Source organism: Mesocricetus auratus, unplaced genomic scaffold, assembly GCF_017639785.1.
Source record: "Mesocricetus auratus isolate SY011 unplaced genomic scaffold, BCM_Maur_2.0 Super-Scaffold_15014, whole genome shotgun sequence".
Classification (NCBI taxonomy): domain Eukaryota; kingdom Metazoa; phylum Chordata; class Mammalia; order Rodentia; family Cricetidae; genus Mesocricetus; species Mesocricetus auratus.
Window position 1 is genome coordinate 43835205 of NW_024429186.1, and position 24647 is coordinate 43859851.

Here is a 24647-nt window from a genome sequence, read left to right on the forward strand (position 1 = left end):
CTTTCCTTTTTTGAGACAGGGTTTCCACAAAGTAGCCCTGGTGGGCCTGGAAGTTGGTACATAAATAAGACCAGTTGCAAACTCAGAGATCCCTGAACTCACACTGTCTTAGGGGGACTGGTGGTAAAAGCCCATGCCACTCTACCAGACCTTGAGTGTGACATTTAAGACACTCAGGTACTATCCATGTCACCCACCAAAATCTTGGTGTCACCTTCATTTTCAATGAGTTAACATTTCTGATACTCTGAAGTGCTATGTGGCCGGGTTCCTTCAAGACACTTCAATCAATTTTGAGTTGTGTTTTTTTTTTTTTGAGGGGGTATTCATGTTTTATGTTGTGTATGGGTGATCTGCCTGATGTGTGTCTGTGCACCATAAGCCTGCCTGGTACCCACCGAGGCTAGAAGAGGGCACCAGATGCCCTGGAAGTGGAGTTACAGAGAGTTGTGTGCTGACAACTGAACCCAGGTCCTCTAGTGCTCTTACAATCTCAAGGCCCCCACCTTTCTACACTATGACAGTGCTCACGATACCTTTCAACACTACGATCCCCGACACATTCTTCCCTTGACTTACATTTGCCATGCACCCCTAGTTTCTACACTACTCTGGGTTTCCCATCCTCGTCTCCTTTGGCATTCTTTCTTCAGGCTTCTTCTGCATGCTGTCCCCTTGAATGCTTCCACCAAGTCTCATGGATTATGCTTCTTATACATTTGAAAACACCTAGTTTTTTTTCAATCAAACCTTAATCTCTAAGCTACCATTATTATCAGTGCATAATATCAACTTTTTATTTTGCATGCATGCTGGCACTACTCCAAACTGCACTTTTTAAAAATTAAGGTATTTAGCCGGGCGTTGGTGGCGCACACCTTTAATCCCAGCACTCGGGAGGCAGAGGCAGGCGGATCTCTGTGAGTTCGAGGCCAGCCTGGTCTACAGAGTGAGTTCAGGGACAGCCTCCAAAGCCACAGAGAAACCCTGTCTCGAAAAACCAAAAAAAAAAAAATTAAGGTATTTATTACATTTATTGTTATTCTGTGTTGAGTGTTTCCCCTGTATGTTTGTCTCTGCACCATGTGAGAATTGGAATCAAACATGGGTCCTTTGGAAGAACACTGGAAGAACTGTTAATATATCCAGAAAAAAATAAAAAAGCAACTAAGAAAACTGCTCAATTATTTGAAAATAACAGGGAAATTGTTCATATCTTTAGGACTTGGTATATCAACAGCATGCACCATAAGATTATCCAGGCTTAGCAGGTCGGTGATGGAGCACGCCTTTAATCCCAGCACTTAGGAGACACACGCAAGCAGATCTCAGTAAGTTCGAGACCAGTGTGGTCTACAAGAAATAGTTCCAGGACAGCCTCCAAAGCCACAGAGAAACCCTGCCTCGAAAAACAAACAAACAAAAACAAGGAAGGAAGGAAGGAAGGAAGGAAGGAAGGAAGGAAGGAAGGTAGGAAGGAAGGAAGGAAGATTGATTATCCAAGTTTGGTGGTGCATGCTGGTCAGTACTGGTGCATGGCTTTTATCCCAGCACTCAGAAGGCAGAGGCAGGAGAATCTGAGTTTGAGGTCAGCCTGGTCTACCAAGTGTACAGAATGAGTCACAGCTCCACAGAGAAACCCTGTCAACAGCAAACAAAAAACCTATTATTTTTAAAACTATATTATTTTGCTACAGAAAGATTAATTTGAAAAGAAAAAAAAGCTAAAAGTGCAGATTGCCAACACTAACAGACTCTGACCATCAGGATTTACTAGCCCTTCCCCCCCCCATCTCTACAGCTCCCAGAGTTAGGCAGAGCTCATTTCACCACACATCCCTCCAGTGTCTGATCATCATCATTCTATAAGGAGAACAATAGCACTAGATTCTAACTGGCATCATTAAAATCTGACACTGTAGTCTAATTTTGAGTCCACATGGCCATCATGTTTCAAACCAGAAAAACAAAATTACCAGGCCATAATCCTATGCTACCTAATTTTAGAGGTCAGGAAAAAAATGTGTTTGCAGGTATGATTAAATTCGAAATTTGAGATGGGAAAGTAATCCTGTATGATCCAGGTCTACAAGAATCAGAACACATTGGGCACAAAAAAGTCACCTGACAGAACAGAGAAATCTGGAGAAGGTCACCTTGATGCTTGAGTGATGGGTTACAAAGCAAGGGATGGAATGCTAACAGCCACAGGAGGTGAGAAAGACAAGGAAAAGATTCTCCCAAAGCCACTGGAGTGAGCACATTCCTGTGACACCTTGACTATAACTTAGTGTAACCCACTTTACCCTAGAACTCTAAGAGGATACAACTAAGTCTAAACTAACTTTAAACCACCAAGTTTGTAATACTTTAAGTCAGTCGTGAGAACTGACATAATACCCAACAGTCAAGTCCTTCTACTAGAAAAGATGCAGTAATTCCAACAGGAGAAAACCAGTGGGGACCAAGTTTCTAAGCTGTCCCAAACTAAGGGCTAGCTAGAAGAGGACTATCATACCCTCCAAAGATCGATCTTAATAATATATATAATTCAGTCTGCCAGCTTGAATTCCAAGGGGAAGATATGAATGGTGTCCAGATATTCTGATAAGTAAGTTATCTAGTCATACTATTTGGAGTAAACAAAGCAAATTAGTAACCTTTAAATAGAAAACAGAAACAATTTGTGGAGCCATCAAGCTAGAACACTAGGGAAATGTCTTATCTACTCACTGGCTACGTTTCATAGTGTTGGAAGGTGCTATGTATGCCATTAAAAGAGAGAGAAAAATCACCCATGACTTACTCTGTGGTGGACCCTGCATGTTAAAACGAACCTCTGAGACACATGTCCCCACTGGTGCAATAATGCAGGACTGGGCAGGGACAACCAGCTACTTTCTGAGTGGTTCTGAGGCTTGCCCCACTGGAGGGAAGTGAAGCCTGGTACTATAGACCTGGTCAGGAGGCCAAGTCTGACGTCAGTCAAAGGCCCTATGGCAGCAAGAACCTGCAGGTTGCAACTCACTAGGTCAAACCCTTCACAGGGTCACCTAAGACCACTGGAAAACACAAATATTTATATAACGGCTCATAAGAGTAACAAAATTACAGCTGTGAAGTAGCAGTGGAAATAATTGTGTGACTGGGTAGCGGTGGTGCAGAGGCAGACAGATCTCCGTGAATTCAAAGCCAGCCTGGTTATAGAGTGAGTGCCAGGGCTACACAGAGAAACCCTGTCTCTAAAACCACAAACTGCATGGTTGGGGTCAGCACAACATGAAGAACAGCATTGAAGGGTCACAGCAGTAGGAAGGCTGAGAGCCACTGCCTACCAGGAAACTGAGCACTGAAGTTTTGATAAGTTGTCCAGTTGCCTTTGAACATTAGTATTTATACCCACAGGCTAGCACTGCTCTTGGTGTGGGTCAGAGCAGCTTCTGTTTGTAGTGGGCAGCAGTCAAGGCAGACAGAATCAGTCAAAGTGCTGAGAATAGCCCTTTTGACAGACAGCTGAGTGCTTGGCCCTAACTGGATTATTTATATCTTGTCCTGCTCCCTTCCCCCAGCCATGGCCAAGGCCCAGGAACACTGAGGAAGGGGGATGTAAGAGAAGATGGGAAGGAGTGCTTACAATGCTGCGGAACTCAATGGCAGTCAACTTTCTAGCAGAGATGGAACGGCTCATCAACTTCCAGTTCCCAGCTGAGGAGCCACTGGCAAGCGATGGCTGCCCATGACTGGTGGGTGGTCTCACATAAACATGCATGCAGATAGCACCAACTACATTCAGTGGGTCGTTAAAACATTAGAAAGATCACAGGGCACTAAGGTGGGAGAGGTGTGGGGGGGAGGTGGGAGATTTTGATATGATCAAGTTACATTGTATGCAAGTATGAAACTGCCAAAAGAATAAAATATTCAAAAACCTATGGGACCTAGATATATAAATTCTAAAAAGGTGCTTAAGAATATGTTTTGAAAACTAAATCATGGGGGCTGGAGAGATGGCTCAGAGGTTAAGAGCACTGGCTGTTCTTCTAGAGGCCCTGAGATCAATTCCCAGCCACCAAATGGTGGCTCACAACCATCTATAATGAGATATGGTGCCCTCTTCTGGCCTGCAGGCATATGTGGAGGCAGAATGTTGTATACATAATAATAAAAAAATCTTAAAAAAAAAAGCGAAATTGCTTACACATAAAAAAACAATCCGGTTTGTGAAACATGAAAAATAAGAATAAAATCATTAAAAAGAATACACATTTAGGAAATCAAAACAAAATACGACAACATTTTAGACGGCATGAGAAGACTTAGGAGAAGCAGAGGCCACAGCAGACAATCAGCCATGGGAAAGACAGAATGAGCGTCCAGCCAGTGAACAAAGACAAATGAGGTGGCGGAGAAAGGGCACAGACTACACAGGTCCAGCCCTAACTGTTACACAGTAAGAAGGCCAAACAGCAAGAGAGAAACTAAACTCCCCAGATGCACAGATCTAAACAGAAAGAAAACAAGAGTGCTTCTGAGTGAGGCATGTCTGTCATGGACAAAGTTCACACTTAAGAGCAGCAGAGTCCAGTGTGTGTGTGGGGGGGTCTCAGGATGCTTTAGGGTTATCGTCTTATGCTGGGCTGTACTCGCTATCTGGGGGCGTATGCCTGAAATGTTTCCGTTAATCACATGATAAACTTAAATTCAGTAGAAACTGGCCAATATCAAAGCATGTTTCAAAAATACAATGGTTCAGACAAATTTAACATGTCCCCTTCTCAAGAGAAGGCAACAATGAAATGATGTCTGTACATTCTGTGGCTAAAGAAGCATATTCCAACCTTTATATTACTGTGCAAACATATCATTAACAGATATGGTGGGAGGCAGGGGCAGGCGGATCTCTGTGAGTTCAAGGCCAGCCTGGCCTACAAGAGCTAGTTCCAGGACAGCCTCCAAAGCCACAGAGAAACCCTGACTCAAAAAACAAACAAAACCCCCCAAAACCCAAAAGACAACAACATCTCTCCAGTGGGGCTGGAGAGATGGCTCCAAAGGTCCTGAGTTCAATTCCCAACAACCACATGATGGCTCACAACCATCTATAATGAGATCTGGTGCCTTCCTCCTGCCTGCAGGCATAAATGCAGGCAGAACACTGTATACATAATAAATAAATCTTTATAAATAAATAAATGTTCAAAGGAGCCACATGTGGCTCACACCTTTAATCCCAGCACTCAAGAAGCAATGGGTAGGCTGATCTCTAGTTTGAGGCTAGCCTGGTCTATACAGTAAATTCCAGGCCAGCATAGGCTAAAATAGTTAAGATACCTCATAAAAACAAGTTCAAAGAAAAAAAGCACAACTGTATCATACCCTCAGACATTTGATAAAATCCATTCTTTGATAATTCATATGTAAAATCAAAGATGAAACACAGTAGTGATTAGAATAATTCCTAGGAAAAAAAAAACAAGAACAGCCGGGCATTGGTGGCACACGTCTTTAATCCCAGCACTTGGGAGGCAGAGGCAGGCAGATCTCTGTGAGTTTGAGACCAGCCTGGACTACCAAGCGAGTTCCAGGACAGTCTCCAAAGCCACAGAGAAACCCTGTCTCAAAAAACAAACAAACAAACAAACAAACAAAAAAACAAGAACAAGGTATTATTCCTGTTACTTAGCAATGTTAACCAAGACTAGTCAATACAGTAGGCAAAGATAAAGAAATGCAAAATGAGGGGAGGGAGGGAAGGGATGGGGCAGAGAAAAAAAAAGAAATGTAAAATGATAATAGATTAAACTGTTTGTTGCTAGTAACTATTCAAAACCTAATGTGTACATGAAAAAACCTATGAGGCCATAGGGATAGAGAAAAAAACCCAGAAAACTATTAATAACTGCCATTGTGAAAATCAAGAGACACGGCAATAAACAAAGAAATTTTCAAGCTGGGATTGGCAGTATATGCCCATTACCCCAGCATCAGGAATCTGAGGGAGATTATCAAACTCAAGGCCAGCCAGGGCAACACAATGAAACCCTGTCTTCAAAAACCGAGGAGGAAAAGAAAAAAGAACACTACTTTCTCTAAGAAAACACAAAACATTTCTATTACTTCGTCCTTAAAAGAATCATATACAAAATACTTTAGGCACACCAGGCAGTGGTAGCAAGTGACGATGGTGAGAGCACTCAGGAGGCAGAGGCAGGCTGATCTCTGAGTTTAAGGCCAGCCTGGTCTACAAAGTGAGTTCCAGGAAAGCCAAGGCCACAGAGAAATCCCCTGCCTTGACTAACTGAATAATAGATCAAAAAACAAAACAAAAAAGTCTAGGCAATATCTAATAAAAAGAACTAAATATCTGCAGGCAAATGGAAGGCATGTTAAGTGAAGTAAATTTTAAAGATTTGTTTATTATGTATACAGTATTCTGCCTGCATGTATGCTTGCACACCAGAAGAGGGCACCAGATCTCATGAAGGATGGTTGTGAGCCACCATGCAGTTGCTGGGAATTGAACTCAGGACCTCTGGAAGAACAGCCAGTGCTCTTAACCTGCTCTTAACCTCTGAGCCATCTCTCCAGTCCCAGTGAACTAAAGGTTAAGAGAACAACACTGCATGCTTTACACACACACACACACACACACACACACACACACACACACACACACACACACACACACACACGGAACTACTATTCAGGGAAGGAAGGGATGAGAGAAAGCGGAGGGGAAGTGGGACAAGGCAGCGAGGAGTCCCGAGGAGTCCCGACTATGAGAGCAAATACAGTCATACACATACGTACCACTGTTTTGTAGAACAAAAATGAAACAAACGTTATTTTATATGCTCATGTGGGAGGGGTAAAAGTGCACTTTCATCATCTCCTCAAAAACTACACATACATGGGGCTGGAGAGAAGCCTCAGCATTAAGAACCCTGTCATTATTATAGTGAACCTTCCCAGCACCTACAGCATGGCTCACAATCATGTTAACTCTAGTTTCAGAGGATCCAGTGCTGCCTCCTGACCACTAAGGGTGCCAGGCACACACGGTACACAAACATACATGCAGGCTCAGTGAGTACACATAAAATAATCTTGGCAGTGTTTCTGATCTAAAGAACTGACTATAATGTTTGAATATAATGTTTACTCTATAATATCCAGTCTGTCAAACATATATAACAACTTCTCATAGCTCATATCCTCCTGCCCTCAAATTTCCAATTTGTTTACTATAGCACTTTACTGACTAAAACTTTATGTGGGTTTCTGAATCAGAGGGCGGAGTTAGCTACCAGCTGACCAAAATTAACCAGAGGTTTTGGAGGACTACGGACAGATAGACAGGTTTCTCTGTGTAGCCTTGGAGCCTGTCCTAGGATTTGCTCTGTAGACCTGGCTGGTTTCAACCTCACAGAGATCTACCTGCTTCTGCCTCCCAAGTGCTGGGATAAAGGCGTGCGCCACCATAGCCTGGCCCCACCACAAGGCCACACACGGCAAAGATGTCTTTCTAAAACCTGACAAATTTTGAGGTTTTGCATAGAAAACTAAGACAAAATACATAGCTATACTTTACTTATCTCTCACTATAGAATTCTGTTAACAAAGGAAGGTAAACCATAATCTACAGATGTAAAACCAAATTTGGTCAAATTTTCTACCGATCATACTAAAGGAAGTAGCACTAACAATTTAGGCATTCAAAGCTGGTAATCAATTATATTATTCTTTGAAAGAGAACAGATAGTTCTTGAATAACATATTCACTAAAATAAAGATACATATAGCATGAATAAAAATTATTTTCTCCATCTCTTCTTCAGACAGTCGTACCATAGATGAATGCAAAGCACCATCCTAAATTTAAACTGAATTACACATGACCCATGCTTTCTCATAGTCTGACATATTTCTGGCTCACATTCCATTTCTTGGCATGTAATCAGAAACCAGAAGAAGCTGAAAGAATTAACCAGGCACACACTGAGGATCCATTTTCAATGAGTGAAGATAGGCCCCAGTTTCCAAGGACTTTCTTTTGTACTGTATCCCTATCTTAGCATGTGTGTGTGTGTGTGTGTGTGTGTGTGTGTGTGTGTGTGTGTGTCTGCTTGGTGACATAATGACATGTTTTTCAAGAGTGTTATACACAGCCATCTTAAATTCCAACTCATCCCAAGAGTCACACTCTTAGGGGACAATAGAACTGAAGTCATATCCTTCCTATACAAACACTTTGACACATCGCTGTGACCAACAGACCTTCAGCAGCAGCAACAGAAGTGCAATGACCCACATTTAAGAGTTACTTTCCAAAGTTCAGAACATGCTTTTGACTTTAAAGCTTTGTCTCAATTTTCTCATTTGTTAGTCTATAACTAATAATATTATCTATCTGGTAGGAATAGCGAAGCTTCAAAGAGATAATTGGAAATATTTTCTAACAGTACCTGTTATATAAATGCTTGTTGTGTTGGCCATTGGTGGCGCATGCCTTTAATCCCAGTACTCGGGAGGCAGAGGCAGGCGGATCTTTGTGAGTTGAAGGCCAGCTTGGTCTACAAGAGCTAGTTCCAGGACAGCCTCCAAAGCCACAGAGAAACCCTGTCTCGAAAAACCAAAAAAATGAAAATAAAATATTAAATAAATAACTGCTTGTTCTTACTAGTCAATGTCAAGGTCAGAAAAATAAGAGGCACATAAAGATTAAATTCATAGCTCTGATCTCATTAGCATCAGTCAATAAATGAATTGAAGTTACTAATTACAAGAAATTACCCACTTAAAATCTAATAATGGACCTGGGTGGTGGTGGTGCATGCCTTTAATCCCAGCATTCATGAAGGAGAGTCAGGTGGATCTCTATGAGTTCAAGACCAGCCTGGTCTACAAGAGCTAGTTCCAGGACAAGCTTCAAAGCTACACAGAAACCCTGTCTCAAAAACTTAAAAAAAAAAAAATCTAGTAACAGAATAGTAACACATATTTCCTAAATACCAGAAATAGTTTAACATTTTGATCAACTGTAAAGTTTAGCTTAGAGGTCTATATGAACAGACTACATGTTAGCAATCTGGTTCAAATTAAATCTGTTGATAACTCTTCTTTAATTAATGCACTGTCAAATTCCTGTGACTACATAATTCCCCTGTGATTACAAGGATAACTCTGACATAATAGTTGCAAAGCCAGCTACTCTGAAAAGGAATGTGGGACATAAATGTCCTATTAACCCCCAAAGCCCAAAGATAAGAAGAGTGAAGATGGCAAGTCCAATCAGGGAACCTAACCTACACATCAACATAACAATCTTGTCCCACTTCAGATGTATGTAACTTTTACACTTAAACATCTATGTTCACAAAGAGTCAAGATGTCTGCCACCAGGAAGCTCATAACCATTCCACCTCCTCATCTTCCAGAGACACACATGTCAGGCAGACCTTGATTATTCCTTACCAAATATCTGAATATCTGCTAGTCATAGAGCATTGCAGTAGGCCCTGGAAATAAATTATTGTGTATCCCCTTTCAGAATCAAGCATAACTAAGAAACACATACCTAGAATTAAAATACATGATTTAAAAGCCATAGAAATATAGGCATGCTATTAAAAATGAGCTTTGATTTTTAAAAAAGGGAGGGTGGCTGGTGAAAATTAGTAAAAGGAAGACCCTAGAGAGAAAAGTAATGGATGCACTCCAGCGACAAGGGTCCAGCTTGATGGAAACATTATGTCTGGGATCTAATCACAGAAGGCTCAAGAGGGAATTACTGAAGAACGTGGTGAGAGAAGCAGTATGAACAGTATTGGGGGAAGGATTTTGTGTTTGTAGAATGGATTGGTGGTGGTACAGGATTAATGGAGTACTGGTCCTGGTCTGGGCTGAGGTAGTCAAGACTGGAATCGTTCAGCCTTAATCAACCCAGATGAGTTTTTAAAACAGGCAGAATTGAGTCAAACCGAATAACAATGCAGTTTAACTTTTCTGCTTAATTCCTCTTCAAAATACCAACTCAACTCCTCCCTATTTATTGATTATTGCTATTCTTATCACCTATTTCACCATCTACTATTGCCTAATTACCAACTCCAAACCTAGGCATGACCCTTTCCAACTCCAGAAAGCCAAGGAAACTTTTCATGCTTTCCTTTGACTTTCATTCTGTAAATATGAAGACTCTATATAGAAAGTCTTTACAACATGTTCTCTTCTTTCTACTCACACTCAACCAATATCCTCTAAGTATCTTCAGATTCCATAAACATTGCCTGGTGGTGTGCTGGTCCACAACTTTAATCCCAGCACTCAGGAGGCAGAGGCAGGTGGATTTCTGTGAGTTCAAGAGCAGCCTGGTCTACAGAGTGAGTTCCAGGACAGGCTCCAAAGCAATACAGAGAAACCCTGTTTTGAAAAAACAAAGATTCCATAAACCTAGTAATAATAGCTATCGTTTATTTGGTACTTTATGACAGAAAATATCAAGTGCCCCACCATGCCCTTTTTTGAGCAAGCCTTAGCAGACTTTGAGCTTCCTATATAGATTAGGCTGGCATGAAATTCAGATCACACCAAGTGCTGGCGTTGAGTCACCATGCCCAATATAAGTCCTTATTTAATTATTCTACCAAATCTTTAAGACAACCTTCTAAAAGACAGTTCCACTTGACAGATAAAGAAAACTGAGACTTAAAATCAAGCAAATTGGCCAAGAACAGCCACTGTGTGGGGGAAAAGAAGGGGCTGAAGGCTGCCTTTGCCCTACTTCTACTCTGTGGAAGCTGGTAAGGCTCGGCTGGTCCATCAACTCAGAAATAGTCCCTAGGGTTCTACACTCAGGCTCTAGATCATTCAAGAACACTAATTCTACTCCTCAATCTCAACGGTGGTGGGCAAGGACAACACTTTTGGTTTTAACTTCTAAAGCCCTGGAAATGAAAAAAATAAGCAACATCACACATCCTTTTTGAAGGGATTCTTGCAGAGAAAGATTAACTATGTACACTTATAAGTACTCATTTTAACAGCAAAAGGCCACAATTCAGAAATGCTAACATTCAGCTTTTACAATTCCAGTTCCAGGAATTCCCTTTTAAAATAGAGAATCCACTCAGAACATTTTCAGACTATTTTTAAATCTATAGATATGATTCTGCAATGTCAGGCTCACCAAGCCCATATATAGCTATCCACTGGCACTTAACAAGGGATTGTTTGCAGGGTTCCACAAGTCCCTCAGTTAAATAGTATCTGCATGTAAACTATACCCACCCTCCTATATACATAAGGTCACCGTTAGGTCACACTGGAAATGCTATGTAAATTAAACATTGTTTAGAGAATAGTTACAAGAACGCTTACAAATGTTTAGAAACACAAAATTTAAAAATACTTATCCAAGGTTACTTGAATCAATAGGTGATAACATGCATTTTAGAGGGCTGTTGTGAAAAGTTAGCATGACATAAATAAATACAGTATAGGGATTTTTGTTGTTGCCTCCCTAGTGCTGAGATTAAAGTTGTGTAACACCACTGCCCACTGCCAGGAAAGGTATAGTTTTTACTATTTACTTTCCTCTATTAATCCAAAAGAACTTTAGTTTCATGGTTTCCTAATCATTATCTGCCACAAAATTCAGATCCTAACTATTAATACTACATACATTTGAATCAATGGGTTCCAAATAAAAACATTAAGAATTATGAACTCAGTTAGGTATGGTAGACTTTAATCTCAGCACTTGGGAGGCAGAAGTGGATCTTCATGAATTCAAGACCAGCCTAGTCTACAAAATGAGTTCCAGAACAGTCAGGGCTGTTACACAAAGAAACCATATCTTGAAAAACAAAAACAAAAAGCCAAAAATTATGAAAACTCAAGTTCCCTCTTCATCACTCACTTAAAGAATGCTCAAAACATCTCTATTAAAAACACAGTATTGAATCCGGGCGTTGGTGGCGCACGCCTTTAATCCCAGCACTCGGGAGGCAGAGGCAGGCGGATCTCTGTGAGTTCGAGGCCAGCCTGGTCTACAAGAGCTAGTTCCAGGACAGCCTCCAAAGCCACAGAGAAACCCTGTCTCGAAAAACCAAAAAAAAAAAAAAAAAAAAAAAAAACCCACAGTATTGGTCTCTGTGAGTTCAAGGCCTGCCTGATCTATAGAACGAGTTCCAGGACAGCCAAGACTACCCAGAGAAACCTTTGGAGGAGGTAGAGGGGGCATGGGATGGGGACAGGACCAGGGGATAGACAGTTTCTACACTCCAATCTATTCATTTTATTTTATATGTATAAATGCTTTGCCTACATGTATATCTGCATACCACAGTTGGTGGAGGCCAAGTTTCAGATTCCCTGGAAATGGAGTAACTGATGGTTATGAGCTGTCATATTGGTACTGGGAACCAAATCTCAGTTCTTTGCTGCAAGAACAGTAAATGTTCTTAACTAGAGGCATCTCTCTAGCCCCATAGTTCAATTCATCAATGCACATAAATCTGCACTTCTCAGTTTCTTATAAAAACTGTCAAGTCCTATTACATTTTAGTAAAGGTATGTAGATCATTGCACTCAATACTTTGGTTTTTGTTGTTGTTGTTTGGGGGGGGGGGATTGAGATAGGGTTTCTCTGTGGCTTTGGAGGCTGCCCTGAAACTAGCTCTTGTAGACCAAGCTGGTCTCAAACTCACAGAGATCCGCTTGCCTCTGCCTCCCTAGTGTTGGGATTAAAGGCGTGCGCCGCCACCACCAAGCTGCACTCAATACTTTATCTAGCTCTTCCTACCTGGTTTGGGGGAAAAGCCCAGAGTGTAGGCAGTATATAGACAGGTAATATAAACGTTATAGTCATTAAAATGTATATATTCTACAAACTCATAACTTGTTATGTTACTTGTAGGACTGGAGAGATGGCTCGGTGGTTAAGAGTACTGGCTGCTCTTCCAGAGGACCCCTGATCAATTCCCAGCACCCACATGAAGGCTCACACCTGTCTGAAACTCAGTTCCAGGCAATCTGACACTATGACACCAATGCACATAAAATAAAAATTATTAAAAAATATATATTGTTCAGGTGGTGGTGGTGTACACCTTTAATCCCAGCACTCAGGAGGCAGAGGCAGGCGGATCTCTGTGAGTTCAAGACTAGCCTTGTCTACAAGTGCTAGTTCAAGGACAGGCTCCAAAGCCACAGAGGAACTCTGTCTCGAAAAAGTAAAAAAACAATATATAGTTACTTGTAGCCAGGTATGGTGTCACATGCCTTTATTCCCAGCACTGGGAAGATGGAGCCACGCCTGGGCAGACCAAACTGGTCTACATAGTGAGTTCCAGGCCAGCCAACGCTATGAAGTAAGACCTCCATCTCAAAAAAAAAAAAATACATTTTTTAAAAATGTACCTTATATAATATGGAGTACATTAAACATGAGGAAACTTGAAGGAAGACTACAATCACCTTTTCTTTTGCTATACATTAATTCAAGCTTCTTATAGCAGAATGGCTAAATAACAGGCCAGAAAATAAATACATTCTGCTAAGAATGGCAACATGATACATGAAGCAACTGAATTTTTAAATAATTTTTGTTCTCTAAACACAGGACAATGTATGACAACACATACAAAGAAATTTTTTCCTAATTATCTCATATTGCCTGTTTCCCCTTTCCCAAAGTCCATCTCTATATGTATGTCACAAGGTCAAGTCTTACTTTATCTTTTTGTGTTAACTCTTAACAAAATTCTGCTTGAACTGACTTTTGTTTAAGATTTCGGATTTGATTAAGGATTTAAAATAGTCAAGGTTATTACTCAAACAGATCATTTAAAAGGAGTATCAAATATAATATCAGGCCGGGCGTTGGTGGCGCACGCCTTTAATCCCAGCACTCGGGAGGCAGAGGCAGGTGGATCTCTGTGAGTTCGAGGCCAGCCTGGTCTACAAGAGCTAGATCCAGGACAGCCTCCAAAGCCACAGAGAAACCCTGTCTCGAAAAACCAAAAAAAAAAAAAATATATATATATATATATGTATATATATAATATCAGAATTGTTTTTGTATCAGTATAGACTAAGTTTAGGACAATTCAGTCTTTAGTTTAAAATTGTATATAAAGTAAATAAGTAACTTTGGTTAACCCACAATCAACAATACATTCTACTGGTGACACAGTAAACAGTTAAGGTGTGGTCTGAAAAAATTAAAAAGATGCAGGCATTTAGTAACCACTTAGCAATATTTACCAGTTGACAAACAAGATTGCTATACGTGTTTGTGTGTGTGTGTGTGTGTGTGTGTGTGTGTGTGTGTGTGTGTGTGTGTGGTGGGTTGGTATCAGGTAAATTTCCAAACAAAAATTTAACAAGGCAAAAATCAACAACACTCAGCTTTAACCAACCCCTCCAAATACACACATATATAATATATCCTTATAAACCCCATCATATCTAGCTACTGAGGGTCCCAGCTTCTTCAAACATGCTGTCTCCATAGGACAAAGGATGTCCATCCTCCTAGCTCTCCTAGGAGTTAGTTCTTCCAGGCTTCCCAATGGAGAGACAAAGACCAGTGAGGGTCACCACAGGAAGCTTCCCGAAAGCACAAACTGCAAACTTCATGTTCTGTTTAGTAGAACAGAGTCCAGAAAGAAAAATAAACTTCAGAATGCTGAAATATCTAAGTGGCTGGCACACATCAGGCATGTATTTATTAAATGTATGTGTAACAGATACAGAATGTCAAGAAAAAATTCAATAAATGGACATGTGATGATATAATTTACCCCCTTAGCTTCATTGATTCAGAGCCTGAGACTCCAAAGGTTAGAGGACCTGTCCATGGACACAGATACTTTGGAGCACAGCCATTCCTACATGATTCTGGCAGGGCAGCGTTCCTTTCAACAGGTTATGCTATAATTATGGTTCATCACTTCAGTCCTTCGTACTGAAATACAGTTATCCAATCCATGTGAAAATATAGAGCTACAAGCCCTTCAAGAAGCAACTTGATGCTTCCAGTAGCCAATTATACTATTTCTCAAACATATTCTAAGGTAACTAATGTGGAACGTTACCCATATTAATATTTTATACTACCATCATAATTATTTCCCAGATGTGTTTAGTATTAAATAAAAATGTGTGAAGCAACTTGAACATGTAGTTTGTTATAATTGCAATGCATTCCTGCTGTAAGTTTCCGGGTCAAAGGCAGTCATCCCAACACAGTTGAAGGTTAATGAGATATATATATATACAAGGTGGACAAATGAGAAGGGTGTAACTCTTGCACCATTTGAGAGGCCTTGGGCTAGATCTATGCCCAACAATGCAAAACAAAACAAGCAGAAAACCCCAGAAAAGAACTGTAACACGGGAAAATGATGTGATTTTTGTGCTTCAAACTATTAAATGGTAAAGCAGACATTAAACCAATAAGGCAGCATCTAAGATTTAAAAATAGGTGGTGAACCTGCTCACCATCTCGTTCTCAAGTTTCTTCATTATCTCTTAACTACAGAGATAATCTTTGGAAAAGGCCCAGAATATAGAAAAGAAAAAAGTGTGAGAATGAAGTATTCTGTCTGGTTAAAGGGAAGTGGGGACCAAGCACTACTTGACTATTGACGACTGCTCAGGAACCCTAAGGCCCAGAAGAGAACCGTTTAAAGTCTATGACTCTTCAGAGGGCTTCTTCTCCACCGAGAAAGTGGTCGTGTTTGAAATCTGAAAGCCCGTGTCTGAAAATATTGTTTCTCTTCTCATAAATGTTGAAAGTTACTAATTTCCATAACGTCAAAATCATGTATTCTTCTCAAACAATGCCATTCTCCTATACTCTAACCACGTTTAAAAATACGTCAGGCGCATTATTCCAACTATCAGGAAACTTGGGGTGGGGGTGGCACTGTAGGTTACTTAGACTCTGACCTTTGTGGATTTCTAAGTACCATGTGGAGCTTGAGAAAAGAGAAAAATAACTTCGGATGGTGAAATTTGCAAAACATCTAAAACTCCAGTTGGCAGAAGGCTCTCCACAGTCAGTTGTCTTTCAAGAAAAGGATCCCGAGTGTATTTACAACCTACAAGCAGAAGGGAGCCGCGCCTCAACTAAACTCTAACATAAAGAACTTTACTCCAGTATACACAGCCAAAATGATGCAAAACCTGTAGTTGTCTTCAATGGGTTTGCTCGAAGCCGGAATAATGAATGAACTGGAGCCATCACGACCGAGTTAGGGGCCTCACTTTCGGCCCAGCGGCAGAGTCTCCAAATCGTGGGGACTCGCGGACTGGTCTGCTCCAAGGGGCGGCCCCGCTTCGGGCTCCCCGAAAGTTCTGGGGCCCCAGGGGGCCGCCCCGCCCGGCCGAGGGTCGCGCCCCCTCCCCGCCGCCGCGCACAGCCCGCCCCCCCGCCCCCGCCGCGCGTTAACCCCTCGCCGCCCGCCGCGGGCTCCGGGAGGAGGCCGCCCAGGGGGTGGAGTTGTCGCGTCTCCTCCCGGGAGCGCCCGGGCAAACGCCCGGCTTGTTTACAGGCCCCAGGCCTGGCCGCCGCCGCCGCGCAGGCCCGCCCGCCCGCCCGCCCTCGCCCGAGCGACGCGCTTACCCGGAGCAGCCGCGGGCGGGCGGGTCCCTTGGTCGGCCGGGGAGGCGGCGGCGACGGCGGCCGGGCACGGGGTCCCACAGCGGCGGCCGGGCCCGGGCGAAGGAGGGGGGAGGAGCCGGGCTGGGTCCGGGCCCCCGGCTCTCGGAGCCCTCGCGGCTCAGATCATCCGGGCGTTGGAGCGGGAGGCAGAGAGCGGGGCCCGCGGGAGGCGGAGGAGGCGCCGAGGACTCATCGCTTGCCGCCCCACCTGCCTGGGCCCCCCTCCCCCCGCCCCAGCCACCCGATCCCGAGCTGCGGACCCGGCCGGCGCGGAGACCACGGCGTTCTGGCTCCTGCGCGCGCTCCCGCCCCTCGCGCCACCGCCGCCTCTAGCGCGGCCCCGCGCACGCGCGCTCTCGACGGCGCCACCCCTCCCCCGGCCCGGCCCCGCCCCGCGCCGCCCGCTCCCCCCGCCCTGCAGCTGCGGCGCGGCCCAGCGCAGGCAAAGACCCGGATGTGGGAGGGCCGGAACTGCGGCGAGGGCGGGGGGAGGGGCCGTGGTGACATCACTGCCCCGCGCTGCTGCTCAGCGGGCTGCTGTAGGGCGGCCGGCGCCTGAGGCTGATGTCTAGGGAGCCTTGGAGTCTTGGGTGGGAGCCAGGCGCCCGGCCTTCGCGTTAGGGCGCTGAGGCCCCCTCTAAACCCGACCGTCGTCGTCCACGCCGCCTCTTACACCTGCCTGCAGATGCATATGTCCTGGGCAGTCGTGGTTAGGGCCGGGCGTGGGCGAGTCAGCCTTCCCCTGCCACCCCAGGAGCCCCACACGGGTGCCACGGTCATACTACATACGTGTGTGTGTGTGTGTGTGTGTGTGTGTAACCAGTTCACGCCTTGGGACACGTGCCTAGAGCTTCTGGCAGGCTGTCCCTGGGTCGCTGCAGGCATTCCGAATTGTATTTATGTGCACGTTCCACGGTCACGTGATTCGGCCTCAACGGGCACTTCCAAAGACCTCCAATGAGGTTAATGGAACTGAGGGGTTTTTCAAAATCTAGAGGACGATCACAACGTGGCGGCTGCTTCCATGAGGAGCTAGAGATGAGCTAAAGGTAGTTGAAACTGCACGTGCAGACGGCCAAAATCCAGTTTGGCTAGCTAGACCACAGAAAACCCTACCCACGCTGCTTACAGACGCCGGGGGATAGAATGACAAACCCCGGGCAGCCAATGAATCAGAGCTGGGAAGCAGTACATCACCAGTATGAGTTCCCATTGGCTGGGATGCCTTCCCAGCTTCTCAGTCACTGGTTTAACCCTTACACACCAAATTCACAGGAACACAACTTGAAGAGCGATTCTGGTATAATACAAAGAAAAACCAAATATTTCGCTGAAATAAACTAGTACTTTAAAAAGAATACTGAAACTATTAGCCAGATTGAGTTCTGGCCAGTAGGAAGATGAATTGTGTTAAGTAAGGCCTGCCCTTTTTCTCCCGGGTGCTTACTGCAGCAATTTGAACCTTGTTACTTTGTGTCTCCTGAAATTACTCCATTGTCTCAACTGTTACATCGAATATAAACTGCTTTTTGCTGTCATTCAGCAAACTATTTCTCTACTTTGGAAGTTGTGAACAACCATTTCCGATATTTTCAGCATGACTTTTGGGAGAAGATTCTGTTTCCTTCACTTTTGCACCTGACCCCTAACAGCAATGACTGCCAGTTGTGGCAGACCACATCTTCACTGAACCTCCAAATCTCAATATCTTAGGAGTAAGATGAAAATGTAACATTTCCAGATACTTAAAGTAAAAATGAAATCTGCTATGCATTTCTGGACTTTCTACGTAAGTGCTGAAAGTAAACGAAATTAGATGAAGAATCTTTTAATGAGATGTTGCCTTGTCGGGTTGATTATATATTGTCATAATACATATTAATCAATGTATTCATTTAGGTTTTCTTGTTAAGTGGTGATGCTGGGGGTTGGAACCAGGGTCCTTTGCTCATTAGTCATGTACTCAACCACTTAACTCTGTCCTCAGCTCTGGTTAGGGCTTTTGGTGGTGGTTGTGTGTGTGTGTGTGTGTGTATGTGTGTGTGTGTGTGTGAGAGAGAGAGAGAGAGAGAGAGAGAGAGAGAGAGAGAGAGAGAGAGAGAGAGAGAATTCTCTATGTAGATAAAGCAAGCCTCTGATTCTTCTGTGGATTGCTGATATTACAAACATGTTCCACCACACCTTGACTAAATTCTTAGTACTTTTAGTACTTCAAGTTACAGCATGGTGAGCATGCTAGCGGATTCCTTAACATTCTGAGACACAAAAGTCATGTGACAGCCACCATTTAATCTGTGTGTGTGTGTGTGTGTGTGTGTGTGTGTGTGTTTCAGGACAGTCTTAGATATCTCAGACTGACCTTGAACTCTATGAAACAGGATGACTTTAAATCCATCCTCCCTACTCGTGGGTGCATCAACCACACCTGTCTAGAGTGCTCTTAAGCAATACATTTTCTTGTTGAAAGAGAAGCTGAGTCATCTGTATGCGCTATAAAGAATGGGGAGGCTTTTGTCAGCCTTATTTTAGGTTCACATTCCTGAAGCCTCTGTGTTCTATCTTTGTATGAAAGCCTGGGTAAGAGAAGAAGTAGAAAAAAAGAAAAATAAAAATCATTAGGAGATTTTTCAGGAGTCTTCCCAGTGTGTCACAGTCAGTCAGCTGTGCCTACCAAGTCTCACTTTCAGACACAGTTTGTAGGGAATTTTCAAATGAATGAGGAACTTGTGGAATATAAAGGTAACATTTAAAAACTTGGAATAAAACATATTAATATTGTTTACATTTCTTTGTTGTTTGAAACAGGGTCTCTCTATATAGCCTTGACTGTCTTGGAACTCACTGGGTCGAAGAGGCTGGCACTAAGTGCTCTTCCCTTTTCCTCTGCAGCCCTAATTGTAAAAGAAAAAGTACAGGGGTGGGGGTGGTTTACATTCCTCATTCCATATCTATTGTGGATGCACCCAGACACTCGGCCCCGAGATGGCCTCACCCGGGCCTCTCAAAGTGCTTCTCAGTGACCCTCCACGGGATGCCTGAGGAGCCCGCTGCCCCAGACAGCCAACAACAAGCAATACCCCTGTGCCAGAGGCCAGCTCTCCCTTCCTCTGCCTGTTTCACTACCTGGTTTGTGCTTTTCTCTCTCCCATAGCCACCTCGCGTGTCCTCTTGTGAGTTCTCTTCTTGTCTCTCTTCTCCCTTTCTTCAGTACTCCTTTTAACTCTTTTTCCTCCCTTGCCCTCATTTCTCTCTCCCTTGATTTGAATAGCTTAATCCAAAAGGTAGTGTCTGTTATCCATTTTCTCCTGAACTTGAACATAGCTAGCCTTAAGTTAATTTCATTCAGGGGTGGGGTACCCCACCCCATCCCCTCCCTCCCTCTCCTCCCTCACCATATCATGTTAATGAAAAACAGCTGTTTACAGGACTGTAAAAGAATGAGAAGGGTTAGAGAATCCTTCCCTGTGTGACATCACCACTGAGGTGGGGCAGGGGGGGCAGGGTAGCAGAAGGAAGGGAGCCAGCATCTTTCGTTGTCTTGGCATCTCCTCCTGGTCCCTGAGAAAAATGTGGACATCTGTAAACTTTATTAGCTAAGTCCTAGCCAGGAGCTTCTTTCCTCAAGCCCCAGCATGCGGCTAGGCCTAACACTGGCTCTTAGCAGATAAGTGCCTCCATTTAACAGATAGTCATTGTGTGCCAGGCACTGGACACCACCCCCACAGAGCTGGCCTTATAAAGAGGGGCGTTCATAGTGAAGTGAATAAGTGAAATTAGGTGCTATGAAGGGGATAAATGGGACAGTGAAGGAGGTGACTTGAATCCAGATGTTTGGACTAAAGTTAGCTCAATAAAGAATGGGGGGGGGACGCTTTTTAGGCAGAAGTAACTTAATGCGTATGGTGTATGTGTATCTACGTTTACGTAGGTGGGCATCCAGTGTCTTCCTCTCTCCACTTTATTTACTTGTTTATTTTGAGACAAGGTCTCTCATGGAAACTGGAGTTTGCCATTTCAGTTAGACTGAATAGCCATCAAGGCTCCTGTCTCCCTCTCTCCTATACTAGGATTATAGATGCACACCACCACACCCTGCCTTTTTGTTGTTTTTGTGTGTGTGTTTGTTTATGTCTTTCAAGATGGGTTTCTCTGTGTTACTACTCTGGCTGTCCACGATGGCCTTCAACTCACAGAGATCTGCCTACCTCTGCCTCCCAAGTTTTGGGATTAAAGGTGTGCGCCACCACCGCCTGGCCACACCTGACTTTTCACTTGCATGTCTGGGATCTGAAATCAGCTCCTCACACTTTTCATAGTAAGCATTTTACAGACCGAGCCATTTCCCCAGCCCCAGGGGAATGATTTTTTTTTAATTAGTAAATACTAGCAAATTTTAAGGGGATGCCTGGAAAGCAGTTCACCTTGGTGTTTCTTATCTATTCCTAGCATTGTAGGAGATCTTGAACTAAACCACATCCTTTAAAGTGGCAACAGTTTTGCAATTTAACAATGCCAGCTTGGCTGGAAACTAATAATGAGATAAATGGCCATCATCAAAAAGCCTTTATCAGTACTATCATAGATACCTGTGACTTAATCCTGCCAACAAGCCCTGTGGGAGGGCAGGCCAAGGACTGTGGGAGACTCCTTTACAGAAGAGAAAACCAGAGAGGCAGCAATTACTCAGGGTCACAGAAAGTGATGGCTGGTACCCTGGACTTTTTCTGGGTACCAGCCATCACTAGCCTTTGTATGACAGTAATACAGGCATCGCAGAGGGAGAATGAGAGCACACTGGTCTTACCATCAGGCTGTGCTGTGTGTGGACAGCTAACCTGGATCCTCAGTTAACTTAGAGAAGTTTTTCGAGCTGTTGCTAAATAGAGCCACTATTAAAAATTAACTAATGCCAGGCACGTTAGCACATGCTTTTTAATCCCAGCAGAGGCAGAGGCAGAGGCAGGTATATCTCTGTGAGTTTGAGGCCAGCCTGGTCTACAAATTGAGTTCCAGGACAGCCAGGACTGTTTCTCAGAAACCCTGTTTTTTTTTTTTTGTTGTTGTTGTTGTTGTTGTTTTGGTTTTTCGAGACAGGGTTTCTCTGTGGCTTTGGAGGCTGTCCTGGAACTCGCTTGGTAGTCCAGGCTGGTCTCGAACTTACAGAGATCCGCCTGCCTCTTCCTCCCGAGTGCTGGGATTAAAGGCGTGCGCCACCAACGCCTGGAGAGAAACCCTGTTTTGAGAAACCTAAATAAATAAATAAATGGGCTGAAGAAATGGTTCAATGATTAAGAGCCCTGGCTGCTCTTTCAGAGGTCCTGAGTTCAATTCCAGCATCCACATGGCAGCTCACAACTGGCTGTAACTCCAGTTCCAGGGCATCTGACACGTTCACACCAATGTACATAAAAAAGTTAAGTAAATTATTTTTTAAGGAAACCATTTATAAATAAATAAAATAAAAATTAACTATTAATATACAGCTAAGTCCATTTAAAGAAAAATTACACATGATTAAAATGAGTCAACTCCTCTTTGCTTTATTTTTAGTGTGACCTATGTTTCTGAGGTAATTTCTGCATATTGTGCCTGAGTGGTGAAAATTCAGAGACTTAATTTTGGTGATGCACAATTGAACCAAAAGAGAGAACTAACACCTAGGAAAGTAGCAAAAACAATAGATAAAGGTTTGGCGACAGCCAGGTGGTGGTGGCACATGCCTTTAATCTCAGCACTTGGGAGGCAGAGGGCAGCCTAGTGTACAAAATGTCTTCCATAACAGCCAAGACTTTCACACAGAGAAACGCTGTCTGGGGGGTGGGGGCGGGGGAGAAAAGGCTTGGCAGTGCCTTCTAGTCTGAATTTAGGGACCAAGAAAATGTTTCCTACAGATTAAACTAGGCTTGTCATACCTATAACTTTTACATGATGTTTTTTACAGAACATCCAGTTCAACCACAAAGTCCCTCATACCAGCTACAAATTAGCCAACAGGCATGTCAGAACCATGTTTAGAGAGCCAGTTGTTAAGCATGGGCCAGCATGTCACTGAATCTGCAGCCACTGTATCACTTGGGTCCCAATGTGTGCTCTGTCTACATATATGCCAGAAGAGGGAATCAAGTTCTATTACAGATGGTTGTGAGCCATGATGTGGGTGCTGGGAATTGAACTCAGGTCCTCTGGAACAGCAGCCAGCGCTCTTAACCTCTGAGCCATCCCTCCAACCTGGTTCTTCAAACTTAAGTAAGTCATTTAAATTTAATGTCAGTGTCGTCCTCCACAAAATTCTTCCTCTCAGTCTAAAAGGGTTAAAGGAGATCAGGTCCTCTGAAAACTATGATTGATGTTGGCTGCACCCACTACAAACAAAGTCCTCCCTGTTGGCAGTTCCTTCTCTCACCAGAGTTTGTATGTGGATTGTGCTTTCTCCTCCCTTTTATCTTAAACCAGAGTACAGTTATGCACCTTTTTTTTCTTTTTTTGATTTTTTGAGACAGGGTTTCTCTGTGTACCTTTGGAGACTCTTCTGGCACTTGCTCCGTTGAGTAGGCTGGGTTTGAACTCTCAGAGATCCACCTGCTTCTGCCTCCTGAGTTCTGGGATTAAAGGCATGCACCACCAATGATGGGAGATGCTTTGAGAATTGTCGGGAAGTCATCACTGTGTGAGTACTTTTGCAAACCTGACTACTGAAGTTCAGTTACTCCACACCTTGATGCAATCCAGAGACATGGGAAACAGGACACATTTGAGGTTACCACCAGAATATCCCACCAGTGTTTCATAGGAAACATTTATGTAGGTGAACACTAAAAACAAAATTAATAAGCACTTGGGAAGCAGAGGCAGGTGGATCTCTGAGTTTGAGGCCAACCTGACCTACAGGGCAAGTTCTAGGACATCTTGGGCTACATAGAGAAAGCCTTTCTCGAAAATTTACCCTCAAAAGTTAATAAATAAAAATAAGAGGCCGGGCGGTGGTGGTGCCCACTTTTAATCCCAGCACTCGGGAGGCAGAGGCAGGTGGATCTCTGTGAGTTGGGGTCCAGCCTAGACTTCTAAGAGCGTTCCAGGACAGTCTCCAAACCTACAGAGAAGCTCTGTCTCAAAAAAGAGAAAACCAATAAATAAATAAAAAAGTATATGAACCAGTAGCATAATTGCTTATCATCATTTTCAAGTACTACATACTGGGCATGGTTGTATTGCTATGCTTTTTTATATTGCTGACAGAACAGTGCTTCATGCTGGCATCACCTAAAACAGGAGTCACGTGCAATGCAAGGATGTTGTCATAGTTATATTGTTGCTAGATGGTATGAAATTTTAGCCCCCTTACAATCTCATGGGATTTACAGACTACACCAGACCTGTGGTCTGTCACTGAAGTATTATTATGCAACAAATCTATGTAGCGGTCTATATACTAGCAATGCACTAATTTGTCTCAAATGGACCAAATGTGTGACCAGATACTGATCCCTTAAGCTCACGGAACTTTAAAGTGAGACTAAAATGTTGAAGTCCTGAGAAGTTCCCAAGTTCATTGCCAGCTGCCTAAACACCATCTAGTTGTATCATGTCATGAAAGGGTTGGGAGGTTAACTTGGGGTGTAGGCATGTGCCGCGTCTGCTGTGCAGCCTGTGTCCGAGAACGTGCGGAGGGTGTCGGGGATTGACAACACAGAGACTCGTTCAACGGTGTAAAGAAAACTTTAAGCAGGCCCCAAAAAGGCTCAAGAAAACTTCCCAAGAAAGGCCTCCCTCCAGAAAAGCTTCTGCTCTCTCTCTACCCCTGGCTGGTTCTGCTCTGACACCACAAACTGATTTGGGTGTGTCAGAAGAGGCGGTTAGTCTTTGGACAAGGTCGAGGTCAGGGCAGTTCCCGTGGGCAAGCCCTTTCCAGAAACATATTGCCCCGGGCATTGTATTGTGTTTAGTAACCATGTTTTTAGTAAACATTGTCTTTTTT

At 43.5% G+C, this 24647-nt stretch overlaps 1 protein-coding gene across 2 annotated transcripts in view; it reads right to left on the reverse strand.

The window, feature by feature from the left end:
• Window positions 1–20011, reverse strand: part of Ppm1a (protein phosphatase, Mg2+/Mn2+ dependent 1A) — a 41598-nt gene extending 21587 nt beyond the window's left edge. Inside the window, exon 1 of one of the 2 annotated variants that reach the window (XM_040742943.1) lies at window positions 19796–20011. In XM_040742943.1, the coding sequence (XP_040598877.1) occupies window positions 19796–19991 (196 nt within the window). In that variant the 5' untranslated portion in view covers window positions 19992–20011. Of the gene's footprint in view, window positions 1–16633; window positions 16966–19795 lie in introns of those variants that run through there. The other variant, XM_040742944.1, reaches the window with a different exon arrangement.
• Window positions 20012–24647: the final 4636 nt, after the last annotated feature.